General features: G+C 39.4%; 1 protein-coding gene across 1 annotated transcript; it reads left to right on the plus strand.

The window, feature by feature from the left end:
* Positions 1-3: 3 nt before the first annotated feature.
* ANKRA2 (ankyrin repeat family A member 2) lies at positions 4-13882 on the plus strand. Its single transcript, XM_063453747.1, has 9 exons — positions 4-88; positions 2736-3113; positions 4351-4509; positions 6480-6545; positions 7928-8025; positions 8288-8413; positions 9323-9389; positions 11585-11665; positions 13369-13882. The coding sequence occupies exons 2-9, from the start codon at positions 2828-2830 to the stop codon at positions 13422-13424; spliced, it is 939 nt and encodes a 312-aa protein (XP_063309817.1). The 5' UTR covers positions 4-88; positions 2736-2827; the 3' UTR covers positions 13425-13882.
* The last annotated feature ends 3873 nt before the right edge of the window (positions 13883-17755 follow it).

Here is a 17755-nt window from a genome sequence, read left to right on the forward strand (position 1 = left end):
AACCGTGGCTTCCGGGTTGTGGCGCGGCGCGATGACGCAAGCGGGAGTGACGTCACCACAAGGCAAAAACAATAGAAGACAGCTGAGGGTGAGCAGCATTGGGCTATTTCATGTCAGTAAGAGGGGCTTCTACTAAAAAAAAAAGTGGAATTTAGGGTAAAAAATTGATGATTTGGACAAATTCTTCAGCTCAGCTATAGTTATTAAATGACAATTTTAGCCTCAATTTCCCATTAGTTTTTCAGTTCAATGATCAGTGTTGCTGTTTTAGTTAAATCCCATGGTATCAGTTGCAGGGACAGTGTGTTACTGGGTATAAATACCATGAAAACACCATGAATGTAAACACAGCCTTCCAATGTTTTCCGTTATTGTTCTTATTCACAAGCTAATACTCTGCTAACCGTTAACAGTTCTTTCTTTCTTTGCATTCTGTTTTAATCGTAGATTATTCTAGCTTTCATTAAGAAATATTCTTAATTTTAATAATGACAGGAGGCGAATAGTTTGCATTGTTTTTCTTTACTGAACCGATGTTAGCAGCGCTAACAATCAAATCCAGAAACAACCAATCAGGAAAAAGAGAAACGCATAAGGAGTTGAGCAAAGTACATCATTTCCTCTTTCTTTGTAGCGAAAGTAAATGGCGAACGGGTAACTGCAAAATCCATAAACTATTCCAGACAGATCCTGGATGTAGAATCTGATTACGAAGACCAGTATTCATATTGAAACAAAAGAAAAATCTGTAAAAGAGAAATTTAATCAAATATCCAAAAGAATTTCGTTGACTATATCATAGCATAACAGTGGCAAGAGTAAATGTAATACAATTCATAAATACAATCCAGTAGAACATTCACACAATATAATCTTTAAAATGCTATACATGACAAAAGAGAAACAGCAACAGAGATAAAAGGAGGTCACAGAAAGGGATGGGAAATATTTGCCTCCTGTGCTCCTGACTAAATAACCTCCTAGTGTGGAAGATATTGCTGAAAAATCAGAGCTGGAGAGCTCTGTCACTAGCCTCTTTGAGACCCAATCTCCTTGTTAATCAGCTTATTTTGCTGAAAGTATGGATAGTAGAAATCGATCATGTACCCTCAGATAATCTGCAGAATCCAAGAGTCTGACGAAATCTGCTCCCCCTTCTGTGAAAAATAAAGAGACAGTCTGTGGTAAAACACTGGGAATACGGTTTTGTCACATGGGGACTTACCAGAGGAGAATAGGAACCTCTACCTCTGTCAGAGCCTGTCAGTATACACTAATATGCTCAGCACGCAGAACTTAAGTAAAATCGTAAATAAAACCCCAAGTCGTATTACCGGACCTTAGAACGGCCGGATTTAACGTATAAAAAGAAAAGTACAAGACAGGCTGAGGTCAGGAATACAGAGTATATGTAAACGGTTAGGTAAGCCAAAGGTCAAGAAATAAATGTCAGTAAGCAAGCCAAGGTCAAAATACACAAGGATAAATACCAGAAACGCATTCTCGGATAACCACAATGGAAACCACGACAGGGCACAGAGAAATGGACAAAAAAGGTTTAAATAGCCTAAGGTTCTCCTTGATTGTAGAGGGGCATGTGACAGTGGAACGTGCGTGTGTGACGTCACATGCACGTTCCCAGTGGTTAAGCACTAAGGGGTTAACTAAGAACCTTAAAAGATTCTGACTTGTCCTGTCAGCTCCTAGACTGTGCTCAGAGTGAGGCCAGTGGGTGCCGCAGGAGGAGGTAAGTAATCTGAATGCCGCTGCAACGGGATGCACCCACCGGGTCCCAGTCTGCTCTCTGGCAGGAGCGGACCCGACAGGCGTTGTGACAGGAGGTAAGTACTCGGCGGCATTCCCCTTGCCATGTGGGAATGCCGCCCGCTCCCGGCCTTACTGAGCGGGAAACTGGGAAGGTCCAGTATTGTCTTGGTAGAAACTAGTAGGCTTTTGTGCTCTAGGACCATGATGTGGGGGGGAACCTTTTGTAAAGCTGTCTGTACCTTATTAAGTATGGAGAAAACATTAACGTATCTGTTTAATTCTTTCAACAAAGGCTTCCAAAACCTCATAACCTGTACTGATGGTCCCAACTCTTGTTGTTCTGCTTTGTTCAGAATACATAGCCAAATTGGCATTTCCCAGCAGGTGTATGCCCTCTGCACCCAATCTCTGATTACGTGGGTATCCAGGGATGTCCCCGAAGTAATGGGATCGTCTGCTAATACAATATCCGAGCCATTGGTTCCGGTGTATCTAGCATCTTATTCTCTGTGAGCTTGAGGCCCTTCTCAAGGCACTTTCTAGGATCACGCCAATTACAGGCCATAAGCTGATGCCCTGGAAGATCCTTTCCAGAATCATTTAAAGGAGCGGGGTGGCTCCACTACTTAGCCATCTGAGTCATGGGATGCATTAGATCGAGCATCCCCATGGACCGTTTCAGGTTTTTAAGCTGATAAGCAGCTATACAGATGCTACTTTTAGTTTATACACACCTTGGCTTGTTTACTGTTTAGTCAACCAAGTTGCACATGTGGTCGCTAAATTGCATCCAGTACAGTAAGAACTTCATGGAGATTATGAATTTTTAGAAAATTAAGTATTTTGTTTGACTTGCTTGACCTGTGCTAACATTACATTTGTGTGATCTGCATCAAAATTATTAGTGAAAGCCAAACCATTACACCTGTTTCGCATATTAAAGTCAGTACTTCTTTTTTTCCATTTAGATCTTCCCCACAAGAACGTGTCGGTGCTTGAGAAAGTTCTGTACAGAATTAAAAGGAAGTATTAAAATGCAATAAATATATGCAAGTGTATCATGTCGTCCCTTGGTAATCTTGAGAGCTCTTCGGAGCTCTCTGGTGAAGAATGTGTCAGTTTTTGTTTATCCAGCATGCCTGATATCAAAGTGGAGCATGTGATGGATGCAAACCCTGAAGAAGGAACAGCTCAGGGCGTTGCGATGGGAATGAAATTCATCTTGCCCAACCGATTTGACATGAATGTCTGCTCTCGATTTGTTAAGTCCTTGAATGAAGAAGATAGCAAAAATATTCAAGATCAAGTGAACTCTGATTTAGAAGTAGCATCCGTCCTATTTAAAGGTCAGTGCTTTATATACATCCCATAATATGTTTGGTACTAAAAGCAGTTTATACTTTCATCAAAATCTCTTTCATTGCATATGCAGATTGCACAGGTTTGTCAGTATGTACATGCCAGATGCAAAACTAAGCCTGCAACTCGGTAGCAGTGCTTCTTAAACCCTGCATCTGGACTCTAAAGAGGGGTCGCCATTTTTAGTGTTCACCTATAGTTCCTAATTCAATCAAATGTTGGTGATAGTGTTAATCTTTACTTGTTCACTGTCATCACATTTTGCTTTTTTAACTTGTGATTAATTATATATTTACATATAATTCATAGTTACATATTACAGGAACACTCCAACTCCCTAACCACTACAGTCTGCTGTATAATATTATAATTAAAACCTTCAATTCTCCTAATTAATTTTGTAACTATCCCCTCCACTTTTTTTTAGTTCTGTAATATCATTCTTTAAAATGTGCCCAAAATTGCACTGCCTATTCAAGGTGAGGTCTTTCCATTGATTTATAAACAGGCAAAGTTACGTATTTCCATTACATGATTTAATACACCTTTTTATGCATGACAGTCTCTTACGGGTTATTCAACTGCCGACTGACAGAGTATATTGTTGCATAGTTTGTAGTCTATAACTGTTTGTACATCTTTCTCATGTTTTCTCTCATCATCATTCAGGATAAGTTCAATGTATACCTAATTCCTAAATGGATAACTTTGCATTTATCCACAGTGAAGCATTTAATTAATTTATATTTCTCAACCATCTCCATTCAAAAGTTGAGCGATTTTCATAAAACATTGTTTTTTAGCGATAGTAACCCTTGCTGTGCTGATCTGCCCCTCTCCACCCCCAAATAATAATATAACAAAGAAAGAGAGTTAAAACTCACCTCGATCCAATGCCAAGGCCAGACCTATGCCTCTGGCAGCAGGGGTTAAACTCTTTTTGTACAGCATATCATAGCGAAACACTGCACATACAGCCTCCAGATACCATGACAACTTCAAATCAGTATAGTGGTCAGGGTGCTTGGAGTCACCATTTAATTGGTGTCAAGCATGTAGATTTTAAAGAGCCTTTTGGCTTTTGCTACTTTGAACCAGATTAATCCAAACCACTGGATAAAAATTACCTTTACATATGCTGTTGTGAATTTAAAGTATATACTTGTGTAAATTGTCTTCTTGTATTGTAATGAATATATATATTTTTTTTGTTCATCTCTCCAGCTGAATGCAACATCCACACATCTCCTTCACCTGGGATTCAAGTCAGACATGTTTACACACCGTCCACAACCAAACATTTTTCTCCAATCAAACAATCAACCACTCTGACAAACAAACACAGAGGCAATGAGGTATCCACTACACCCCTACTGGTAAACTGTAAGCACTTATTAAGCTTCATTATTATTGTTATATGTATCAACAGATATATGTTCCAATATCCAGTGTTACAACCTCTCCTTGCAATACCATGTTTCAGACTGAAACATAGGCTGTGTTCCATCATCGTACACCCTCCTCCATCTCTGTTTTTGCAGTAACTGAACAGCCTGTTATTGTTTTAACATGTATGGTTCCACTAGAAGAAACACTTTAAACACCCAGACCACGTGATCTCGTTAAAGTGGTCTGGGTGCAGTGTCTCTGTCCCAGTTAGCCCTTTAAGAAACTGCAATATTTACATTACAGGACTAAGAAGGCCTCTAGTGGCTGTCAATCAGATAGCCACTAGAGGCTCTTTCTGGCTGCTTACAGATGCTGGACGTTCTCACGTTCTGCATGAGGACATCCAGCATCCGTTGAATCCCTATAGGACATCATTGTAAGTAGTTAAACCGTTTCATATTGTTTTGACGTCTTACCATCTTACACTGCTCCCTTTCTCCATACCTCAGCCAGAAGTTCCTGCTTCCATTAGTGCTCTTGAGCCGAGCTCCAACAGAGAGCTTCTGGCTCTGTGGCTGAGGTAGGAAGGGTAGCGATGCCCTGGCAGACCCAGGGAAGTAGTCAGACTGTTCTAAAACTATTTGACTACTTACAGTGGGGGGCGCCAGGGCACTCCTGAGACCATAACCACTACAGAGCTATGTAGTAGTTATGGTGCTTGAAGTGTTCCTTCAAAACTTGGTGTGAGTGGGGTAAGTTTGTAAACTATTAGACACCTACCACGCAAGTAGAATTGTATAGCTTTAATTGGCTTTATAAAATCTAGTTGCATTATGACAGTTTTTGCCATAGCTTAAAGGACCACTATAGGCACCCAGACCACTTCAGCTTAATGAAGTGGTCTGGGTGCCTGGTCCAGCTAGGAGTAACCCCTTTGTCTATAAACATAGCAGTTTCAGAGAAACTGCTATGTTTATAATGGGGTTAATCCAGCCTCTAGTGGCTGTCTCATTGACAGCCGCTAGAGGCGATTCCGCGCTTCTCACTGAGATTTTCACAGTGAGAAGACACCAGCGTCCATAGGAAAGCATTGATAATGCTTTCCTATGGACTGACTGCATGCACATTCAGCGAGGAGGAGGAGAGTCGGAGGAGAGTTCCCCGCCCGGCGCTGGAGAAAAAGGTAAGTTTAACCCCTTCCACCCCCTAGAGCCCAGCGGGAGGGGGGCCCTGAGGGTGGGGGCACCCTCAGGGCACTATAGTGCCAGGAAAACGAGCATGTTTTCCTGGCACTATAGTGGTCCTTTAACTATAATTGTAATCCATCTAGTCTGGTATCTGTTCACAGCTTTTCTGTTGTCTAATTATGTTGCCTTGACAATGCTTTTTGTTTCTGATGTAATTTGATACAAGGATTTAACAGCACCTTAATACTTTTAATAACACAGCATTTGATACTATTGTGTCCTGGAAATAAATCTTTAGCTCTGCAGATGTGTTTACTAGCTAACTTTACATAAAGCCGCAGCCAGTGGTATCAACATGATTTATATTGTATGATGTCGAGTTTTAAGAGAGTACAAATTGATCGCACTTTTTGTTGAAAACACAGAGCAGCATCCACTTTTGCTCTTCAGGGGGATTGTTGACAAGGTACTGCCTTTGGTTCAGTGTTAGAAATATCTCTTATGGTAGCAAGCAATATGTTAATACAATTACTGAGAAGACCCCCAAAGAGGAGAATGTCCCATCAGCATCTGATAAAATGTAAATAGATTTTAGATTGTCAATAGGCAAAATTAAAACAAAACAAACACTTTCCTCAGACATTGGTGAGAGCGGTAACATGAGTTTAGAAATTGTGTTTACAAAGAGACTGCAGTAAAATGACTTAATTTCCACATATCATTGTTCCATTTTACATCTGAGGTTTTACTGAGTACATTTCTGTCTTTATCTTTCAGCACTTTCAGTCCATCAGCTGGCAGCCCAAGGGGAAATGGTTTACTTAGCAAGTCGTCTGGAACAAGGTAAAAATAATATATATAGATTTTTTGGAAGTAGCTAAATTAGTCAGTGTCCTCATACATGTCTTAAATATAAGGCAGTAAAGGATGCAAATATTCACTGCCATTTACAGAGGGAATCTGGAACGCACATGGGAATATCCACACACTGCAAGAATGATTAAACATGCTCTTGTTTGGGACTTCTCTCTGGTGCTCCCAGTGTGAAAAATCAACTAGAGAGGTGCTCTAAACTGCAGATTTTCACTAAATATGTAACTTTTGGCACATATGTAACTCACCTGTTGGATGTTAGGGTATTTCCCCGTGAGATTACGATAGGGCCATGGATCCTGCAGGTTTAGGACAACAGGTGGCTTTTTACGAGGCAAGGTTACAAGAGCAAGAACACTGTGTGGATCAGTTCTCTCAGGTGCATCGGACTCAGCTCGGTTATATGGGCGAAATGCATTGAAGTGAGAGGTGGTGTGGTGATTACACGGGCTCAAAGGACTTGATCAGACACTGTCTTTTTGAGAATGGTCTTTACTGTAAGCTCGAGAAGTGCCTGTTCGATCAGACTAAGACTACAACAATCTGGGATACCTTATATCTGCTAATGGTTTTCATATGGATCCTAAGAAACTCTCTGCAGTATTGGGCTTTGCCACAGGGTTTGAGAGCCATTGAATAACTTATTGGCTTTGGTGATTGTTATAGAAGATTGATCAGAGACCTTTTCTCCATAATTGCACCCATTACCAGGTTAAGCGAAAAAGATGCTAAGTCTACTGTATGGACCCCAGAGGCTATTAATGCTTTTCAGTTTCTCAAGACCGCTTTTGCTTCAGCTCCCATCTTGAAGCACCCTGACCCATCCCTGCCATTTATACTGCAGGTTGATGTCTCGGGAGTGGGAGTGGGAGCTGTTCTATGATAAAGGGAGTCCTCTGACAAATCTTTGCATCCATGTGGTTTTCATTTTAAGAAATTTACCAAGATGGAACAAAACTACGATATATGCAACAGAGAACTCCAAGCTTGGAAGGAATGGAGACATTAGCTGCAATGGTCTAGGGATTCAGTTGTTATACTTATAGATCATAAGAACCTTTCATACAGAAGTGAGGCTAAGAGAATATCTTCTCGACAGGCCAGATGGTCACCAACTGTATGTGCTCATGTCTGTTTTTTTTTTTTTTTTTTAACATAGTGCAAGTCTGCCCCCTTAATGAATCAATCTATTCTTGTATAATTGGTTCACATATGGGATAAGGTAAGTCTTGTACAAAAGAAGAGGGAGTCATAGGACCTGGGAAACCAGAAGGAAATGTTCTTGGTAGAAATAAATGCTACTATTTAAACTATATTAATGTTTTCATGTGTATGCTTTGCATTTCAAACAGAAAACGTGATTAACCTCACTGATGAAGAAGGTTTCACTCCACTCATGTGGGCCGCAGCCCATGGACAGATAGCCGTCGTAGAGTTCCTCCTTCAAAATGTAAGCAAGACAAAGGCACATACTGCATAACATGGTGGGGCTGGTTTACTGAGATTACCTGTACTGTACACAGATTGAAAGCCTTGTACAATGGACCGTAATATCTATATATTTGTGTACAGTGGTTAACATGGTATTTTAATGCACATAGTCACTTGCTTCAATCCTGGACATCTTTTCCAGTGATAACTGTGTTCCATTAAGGAAGTGGACATAGACTATATGTTGTTTTTACACATAAAAATGTGTGTTTCTCTTTAAGGGTGCAGACCCCCAGGTACTTGGAAAGGGTCGGGAAAGTGCTCTCTCCTTGGCGTGCAGCAAGGGCTATACAGATATAGTGAAAATGCTGGTGGAGTGCGGTGTGGATGTCAATGAATATGACTGGGTATGATAAATGTTTTCATTTCTATCGTAAGAAAATGCCTGTTATGTGACTATTCTGTACCTACCTACCCTCATGTCAAGCACGTTGATATTTAACTTCTTTAACCCCTTAAGGACACATGACATGTGTGACATGTCATGATTCCCTTTTATTCCAGAAGTTTGGTCCTTAAAGGGTTAATATGAGAGGAAAATAGGTGCGAATGGCACTGATAACACAAAGAGAAAAATAAACATGAGTCAGGGACCTGGAAAGGGAAAGTATAAGCAGAGTGAGCTAGATACAAGTGCATATCCGGCGGGATGCATACTTGGCAGACAGTGTGGGATATTTCACGAAGTTCTCTATTTGAGTTGTTAGCAAGGTTTAATATTTTGAATGTTTTTTTAAATTTTTTATTGATATACAATGTGAATACATGGGGTTCCATTTAATTTTGAAGTATTCTCTAGTACACGCAAATCGTACAGTGAGGTTTATTCTAAATAACAAGTTGTAGTAAATTAAAATCAAAACTGCAAAGCTGATGCTAAAATAGCCAGGCTACTACAGCAAAGTGGAGATTTGTGGGGTTTTTTTTCTTTCAAAATCTGACATTTATGTCTAACTTTTATAAATTCAATAAACCCCAATGTGTTCATATGAATTTCCTTCGTCTCGGGGCAGGTTCAAAGTCTTTTTGGTAAATTGTGTATATATATATATATATATACATTTAATGTCATTGTGTTGAGAGCTCACTTTCGCTGCAAGGGTACAATGGGAGTTTCCACAAAATAGGCAGAAAAGCACATCTGGTAAATCTTTATATATAGTGAGGTTTTATCATTGATATGTGTGTTGTGTCTTTGTTCCGTTGTCTTTGCAAAATGTGGATACTGAGCTATAATATTTTGTTGTTGTTTTTAGAATGGAGGCACACCACTTCTTTATGCCGTTCATGGAAACCATGTGAAATGCGTCAAAATCCTCCTAGGTGAGAATGAATGAAGAAACAGGAACACCTGGTATTTGGTTCCTATCTGTAGAGCACCACTTAGCAGTTAAGGGAATTTCTAATACACAACACATATAGTGTATTGTAGGCGTTATTGATGCAGGGAATCGTTGGGTGCCATCCCTTTGCTTTTTGTCAAACCATCTACTTTTCTCTAAAATCATTAACCTCCTAAATGATGTAATTGAAGGATTGTTTCTCTTTTCTTTTTCTTTTTTTTTACTTTTTGTTAACTTTTTTTTTTTTTGGGCCAATCTTTATTTTGGAAGTGAGTACATAGAAGCGTGCAGTGCCACGACAACATCTGCATGCAAATCAACTATTGACATGTTATAACATTGGTATGGCATATATAACATTTGCACAATTTTTAAAGTAAAAGAAATAGTACGAAAGTGGACGATCTAAGTCAAGCATGTCTAGCTAGTGATCAGAAGTACTTTCCATCAATTCTAAGCATGACAGAATAGGAATGTGCTAGGGTAGCTAGTGAGAATATGAAATTAGGAACATGCTATTATACATAAAAATAGTGTAACAGGGAAATAATACCTTTGATGCCCACCGATAATGAATGCATATAACACATGAAAAATAAACATAAACAATTTGCTCCATGCGAGCCTGAAGGCCAAAAGAAGTATGGTACCCAGTCCCTGATGCTAAAGTGCTCAGCCTATGCCAACTAGCTGCGTTTCTTTTTTTTTTTTTTTAAACACATTTTTAATTCTGCTTTTATTTTTTATTTTTATTTTTATTAAAAACAGATATCCACAAAAGCAACAAAGATTTTATCAAAAAACTGTCAAAAGAACAAAAGAATGAAATGTTTGGTTAGATATTCAGAGTTTGAAAATGATACAAGCACAGATCTTTAATAAAAGATTAGTAATGGTGGTTGATAAATTATTAACTAATCCATATGTTCCCATACCATAAGCATTATGAAAGATTAATAGAGTTGGGCCTGCTATGATTAGGAAATGGGAGTGATTCTATCAGTCTGCAGTGGGAAACGTTTAGAATAGTTTTAGTCTGGTGTATGTAGTTGACTCTTAACCTAATAAACTTCTAAACCATTAACCTGTAACATATATAGATATAATGAGAAGATCCAAAATTAAGTTTAAATACCAAATGCAGGAAAGAGAAAAGAAATAAAAATGGGGGAAATGAGAACTGAGTAGATTAACCCCTTAAGGACACATGACATGTGTGACATGTCATGATTCCATTTTATTCCAGAAGTTTGGAAGGGGTTAATATAGTATTCGTCCACAGACAGAAAATAAGAAAATAAAAAAGTGTGAAAATTAAGAAATCAATAGACATCCAGTTGTCTTCTTCTATGCCAAGATGTGAGTATTCACTGTACCTCCTGACCTTGTGAACAGGGGCCGAATGAAACACGAAACAATAAATATATTTGGGTCTGTGAGAGGAGATCCTTAGTTTCGGTGACCTCCCAGCAGCTCTGGGCATTCACTTAGTGAAGCTAACTCCCTTACAATTTTACCCAGTAGTGTAAAGTGTTAGAAATGTCCCCACACTTCGCACCATACAATTACTTTGCAAACAAGCTCTGTATGTTTGGCATCCCTGCCTAGCAAAGATAAATTAAGAAGACTCAATTCAAACACAAAAGCAGGCAAGCTAATGTATTACTTCATATAAAAGATTAATCTGCTCTGATTGTGGTTAAAATGTAAATGTTATTGTCAGTCCTCGTATTAAGTTCCTTGGATATCACACAATGACTATGAAAGCCATTGGTTGCTGCGATTGCTTTTTTTTTATGAGGTGGTTATCAATTGCTTTTTTTTGTCTTTTATATGTTGCAACTAAAAATGACTGTTTAAGCAGTACTGTAGCAGGGATTATGATCCTGCTTTCATGCCTGCTAGATGGCTTGATTCATTGTTTGAATAGTGTGCCGCTCCCTGCTGCTGTGTTCCTTGGCGCCCGATTTTGTGCCAAACCTATGAATTTAGTTTTTTTTATTTGATTGTTACACACTATTGATGCTGTCTGCATGATAACTGTGCTGAGCATAGCATATTTTCTTGAGATGCAAAAACACATTTATGAAATTTATATATCTGTGTTCATCTTATAAATGCCGTATGATAGTATAGTGCATTCACTTGTTAATCACCATTTGTTATGTTTAACAGAAAATGGTGCAGATCCAACCATTGAGACTGACTCTGGATACAATTCTATGGACTTGTCCGTAGCTCTTGGCCACAGAAGTGGTGAGTTGTGTTCCTCATATTGTTTTAGTACATTTTTTGTGCGTTTTGTGTTTTATTTGCTTTATGTGGAATATAATGTTATCCGTACAGCATGTTTGACATTTTGCTGATTATCTCACTTAATCCTTTATATATGTGTAGTGATTATATACGTAAAAAACCAAATATGGCTACTGCATTTCCCCTGTTTTATGTCATATTGTTTAGCAGCAGTTTGACAAAAACGGCAGGTCTTGTGGGTTGTTATGTGGTGGTTAGTATCTAACAAAAGTGGTGTAAGGGAGGACAACTGGTGAACCGGCATCAGGGTCATGAGCACCCAAGGCTCATTGATGCATGTGGGAAACGAAGGCCAGGCTATCTGGTCTGATCACACAGAAGAGCTACTATATTGCGCAGGTTGTTTTAATGGCTGATAAGTGTATAACTTGTATGTAAATTTGATTCCCAAGATGTTCTACATTTCACTGGTTTGTGTTATGCTAGAGTATCCCTTTAAAGGGACACTACAGCTTATTGAATTTGTTCTGGTGAGTAGCATCATTCCCTTCAGGCTTTTTGCTGTAAACACTGTTTTTTCAGATAAAATGCAGTGTTTACATTACAACCTAGTGATAACTTCACTGGCCACTCCTCATATGGCTGCTAGAGCAGCTTCCTTAAGCTGTCTTGCCTAGTGTGCATCACAACATATCAGTGTCTCCACCCTCTGCATGCAGACACTGAACTTTTCTCATAGAGATTCATTGATTCAATTCATCTCTATGATGAGATTTTGATTGGCCAGGACAGTGTTTGACTTGTGTTGGCTCTGCCCCTGATCTGCCTCCTTCCCAGTCTCGGCCAATCCTATGGGGAAGCATTGGGATTGGCTCAGAATAACACTTCTGATGATGTCAGCAGGCAGCTTGCAGGTCTGATGCAGACAGGGGCAGAGCCAGCAGCTTCAGGCTTGAATACAAGTAAGATTTTACTATGTTTAAGGAGGCAAGAGGGGACCAGGGGAACTTGATGGTGGTTTTAACACTATAGGGTCAGAAATATATGTTTGTGTTCCTGACCCTATGGTGTTCCTTTAAGCAGTGACACATCTGCACATAATTTAGTATAATATCTTAGCTTAAAGGACCACTATAGGCACCCAGACCACTTCAGCTTAATGAAGTGGTCTGGGTGCCAGGTCCATCTACGTTTAACCCAGCAGCTGTAAACATAGCAGTTTCAGAGAAACTGCTATGTTTACATATGGGTTAATCCAGCCTCTAGTGGCTGTCTCATTGACAGCCGCTAGAGGCGCTTCCGCGCTTCTCACTGTGATTTTCACAGTGAGAAGACGCCAGCGTTCAATGCTTTCCTATGGACTGGCTGAATGCACGCGCGGCTCTTGCCGCGCATGTGCATTCAGCTGATGACGACAGGAGGAGGAGAGTCCCCAGCGCCGAGGGAGCCCGGCGCTGGAGAAAGGTAAGTGATTTAACCTCTTCCTCTCCCTTCAGCCCACGGGAGGGGGGCCATGAGGGTGGGGGCACCCTCAGGGCACTATAGTGCCAGGAAAACGAGTTTGTTTTCTTGGCACTATAGTGGTCCTTTAACCCCTTAAGGACCAAACTTCTGGAATTAAAGGGAATTATGACATGTCACACGTGTCATGTGTCCTTAAGGGGTTAAGCAATGCTAATTGTTTGTCTTTTTTCTAATTTCAGTTCAGCAAGTGATTGAGACTCATCTGTTGCAGCTTCTTCAGAGTATCAAAGAATAACTGACTTTTATACATTTCAAAAACTATGATGGTACAGTTTGTGTTGTACAGTGTCACATTTGTGAGCACATTTTTCTACTTAACACAATACCCAAAATAGTCCCATTTTCGCAGGTTGTTCTTCATCAAAAAGGTACAAACAGTTCCAAATTCCTGTCTGTGATCGGTTTCTAGTTTGTCATAGAAAATTGTGACTGTGATTTAAAGGCTATATGTGGACTATAACTCCGACAGATGTACATTGACCACCAGTTACACTGCCTGAATGTTCCATTTAATGTGGATTGTACTGTGTAGAGATCAGTGATCAAAGATACACATATATATATAAGCAGACAATGTTATTTCATACATTGTTTTACATTTTTGTGTTTTCATTTGGTTTATTCACTAAATGGTTAGCTGTCTTGCAAATTGCAAAAATTTAGACCAAAGTCACGTGAAAAAAAAAGTTGGCAACAATTTCACAGTCGGAGTGTTTTCTGATGGCTGTTTGGCCAACCTTTGGCAAATCTGTTATCAGTGCGTTTCAATTTACTGTTTAGTGAATAAACCCATGTGTTATAACTCTTACAAGGGAAATAACTGTATAGAATATTCATTGGATTTCAATTATTCAGTAGACTAAAGTTCATAAAAATGCAGAAAGCTGGCTATTGCCCAGTTAAATTAATTTATCAACTGGGGAATATGGGATTGTTTCTATAAACGTCAAACCCATTTCTGTCCTTCCATTGCTGTGCTTGTTCTAGTGCATGGGAAGTCTTATTTAGTACTGTAATCTGCTACTGACTCGTTTCTAAAGTAGGCATTTTCCGGTAGGCATGGATGGAGTCTGGTGGAGACTTTTTTTCTCTCCATGGTGAAAATTATTTTTGGAATGCAGATTGGGTTAATGGATTTTTTGTGGGGTTTTCATGTTACCAGTAGGTGAATAAATAATATACATTTTATTGAGTGGGACTGGGAGAAAACTCAAAATTTTTGGTCTGATTCTTGTGGGATCTTTTCTTCTATTACCCTGCTTCTATTTATTTGATAGGGTTATGGAATGTAAAGATGCAGATTTAGGAACGACATACACACGTAAATAAAGTTTTAAAGGACCACTATAGGCACCCAGACCATTTCAGCTCAATGAAGTGGTCTGGGTGCCAGGTCCATCTAAGGTTAACCCTGCAACTGTAAACATAGCAGTTTCAGAGAAACTGCTATGTTTACATTGAGGGTTCATCCAGCCTCTAGTGGCTGTCTCATTGACAGCCACTAGAGGCGCTTCTCACTGTGAAAATCATAGTGAGAAGATGCTGACGTCCATAGGAAAGCATTGAAAAATACTTTCCTATGGACTGATTGAATGCGCGCGCGGCTCTTGCCACGCATGCACATTCAGCGCATGACGTTGGGAGGAGGAGCAGAGTCCCCAACGCGAGGGAACCCGGCGCTGGAGAGATGTAAGCGTTTAACCCCTTCCTCCCTCTTCACCCCGGCGGGAGTGGGGGACCTAAAGACCCTATAGAGGCAGGAAAACGAGTTTGTTTTCCTGGCACTATAGTGGTCCTTTAAATCTTACAAGGCTTCTTAAAATCAACTATCTCTCCAAACAATTATGTGGATTCAGTTCCACCAAATGGCCATATTGACTTAAGCCTACCACTACGTCACAGTACCCCAATATCGGTGGGTCCTAGGATACATTTTAACGTGGGAGACAAATTAAATAGTGCTAGTGCTAAATGAAAAAAAAAAAGTAAATTTTAAGTTTGTGTGAAGGCATGAATAGTTTAACTTAATAAGCATTTTCCTTATTCTAGGAAACATTATTTGATCAGGTAGTCTTGAGTTGTTGACATTTGGCAAACCTACCATTGTTTGTTAATTATTTATATATTTTTTAAAGTGTTATTTAAATGTATTTTACAGCTATTTATTTAATTTAAACCGCATTTCTCTATTGAGTGTAAAAAGAGAGGGCAAGAATAGTGTGTTCCGGCTAGCTGTATAGCTGATCACCATAGATTATGTGATATACTTCATATTCTGCTTTGTTATTTAGAAATACGATGTTCCCGGTGTCGTCGTGGGGCTGATATGGTACTTTTTATTTTACTATTGTTTCAACAATTTTCAGCAAGCGATAACTGTTTGACAACAAAACTGTATGCTGCAGAAGGGCTAATAAAGCAGATCAGGCAGCCAACTGCCCTGCTTAGATATCTCACTGTGCCTCTATTAGAGCAGGTCCAGAGGAGGGCAGATGGCTGCCTGACTTTCAGTACTAACCCTGCAGGGCCACATTGAGAGGTCTGGGCATGACATCATTCCTGTCTAATGTGTATACACTGTTAGGGCAACATGGAGAGCTCTGTTGAAGGTAGTTGATTGTCTGTTCCATTCTAATCGAGGCAGTTGGCTTTCTGAACTCCCATACTTACTCTGCACTGTAATTAAGTACAGAATCTGCTGGATTTGGGAGTAGTGTAAGATCCGTTGAGTAAGAAAAAAGTGTTTCCATAAGCAATAAGGTAGAATAGCATGTTGCATGCTTTTAATGTCTAGTTTTAGACTTACCATTGTACAGCCAGGATAATAAAAAGCATTTGACTTACATCATGCTGCACCCTTGCACTATTCTTCATCACAGTTTTCTGATAATTTGCGTGTACTGCAAGTCATGTTTAGTTTGTTAAATTGAAGTCCCCCCCATTTTCCAAAACATTATTATAATCAAAGTTTTACTTACCTACTTCCTACACACCTCTCCTCCTCTGGTGATGGTTGTATCCAATGCTCCTCATAGAGGAGTATTTGGGACCTAATGCACATGTGCGACAAATGCCGCACTTACACCAAGCTTCCCCATTGTGTGCAATGCTTTCCTATGAACTTTCACGTCACGTGACCAAGTTTTACTCGGTTATTACAATGGAAAGCACCTTTTACCTCTGCAGGAATTGCCTTTTAACTCTGCAGCCCTGCTGAGTAAAAAGGGCCAAGCCACTGCACCCAGACCACTTCATTAAGATGAAGTTGTCTGGCTGACTTTAGTGTGCCTTTAAAAAGAAAACGGTAAATTTCTCGATTTAGCACAACCTGGCTAACTAAAAGCTATAGGTTGGCTGAAATTACTTTACAATCGTTATAGTTTATTTTATATTGCTGTACATGCGTAGCCAGGCAGCTTGGCAAAGTATGTTTTTTAGTTAACTCTTGTAGTGTAAATGCCAGGAGCGCATGCACACACGTAGCATTTCTCAGTCCGATGCCTGAGTGTGCAGATATGCGTTTGAGGCATCATGGAACGGTGATGTGCAGAGAAGGTAAGTACGTTTCTACTTACCTCTGCTGCCTTTATACACTGCAAAAGCTTTTACTGGGATGAAGGAAAAATTAACTGTAATTTTTCTGTAGGTGGCACTTCACATTTGGATGGGTGAGGCATACTCACAGTATTCTGTCTATATCCAGTAGCCCATGTATGGCTTAAAAGTTGTACCCCAGATTTGTAGAACTACAACCCAAGTAACGCTTTGCAAGTTTGAGATCAGTAAAGGATGTTATGTGGGCTGTAGTTATACTAAAGCTGGGGTTTTACATTTTTGCCAAGTTGGGGATCTACCTTTTAGTCCATAGTTGCCATTTTGTTTACAGAGTATTTTTTTCCTTCTTACTATAAATATGTTTATTAAGGCATCTTAATTTTTTTTTTTAAATATAAATTCACTTGTAAAATGTTCTGTGGTATCTCACAACACCCTCTTTTGTAAATGTCTTATCTCATTGTGTTGTATCTGTACATGTAAATATGATAGTTTTACGATGGTGTTAGTATATAGTGTATGCTATATGTGTGAAAGGAGTGAAAGTTTACAAATGGACATGCTATTACCAATAAACTACTATTGTGTTACTGTTGTACTTTACTCCTATTTATTGTCTCGTTTTGCATTGTTAATATGTTTTATTTCAATAAGGGAGTCTGAGCATGAAGATAAAATAAGAGATATCCTCTTGATGAACATGAAAAGCGTGTATAAACATGGAACCTGCTCATCAGGCCAGATCTTTAAGAAGAGCAGCCCAAGAGTAACATCAGCTCAGGGCTGGAGTAATGCTCTTATTTCTACCACTAATATTTATAGTATAGTATCAACAAATGATATTGCATGTTTGATCAAGGAACAGAACGTTAATGCAGGGCTTAGTGTATTGTCAGTATCTCCACCATAATTAGTAGTCACCCTTTATTAGTAGGATGAACACTTGGTCTAATTATGGCCACTGTCAATGGCCAACACACCAAGCACAGGTGTTTAGACTGGAGCAAGACA

This window comes from Pelobates fuscus, chromosome 5 (genome assembly GCF_036172605.1).
Source record: "Pelobates fuscus isolate aPelFus1 chromosome 5, aPelFus1.pri, whole genome shotgun sequence".
NCBI classification, from domain to species: domain Eukaryota; kingdom Metazoa; phylum Chordata; class Amphibia; order Anura; family Pelobatidae; genus Pelobates; species Pelobates fuscus.

Bases quoted from the DNA above. Each gene is read 5' to 3' on its own strand.
- ANKRA2 (XM_063453747.1), top strand. From the start codon at position 2,828: ATGTCGTCCCTTGGTAATCTTGAGAGCTCTTCGGAGCTCTCTGGTGAA. The intron at 3,114-4,350 runs GTCAGTGCTTTA...TCATCTCTCCAG, and splicing joins AGCATCCGTCCTATTTAAAG to CTGAATGCAACATCCACACA. The intron at 9,390-11,584 runs GTGAGAATGAAT...TATGTTTAACAG, and splicing joins ATGCGTCAAAATCCTCCTAG to AAAATGGTGCAGATCCAACC.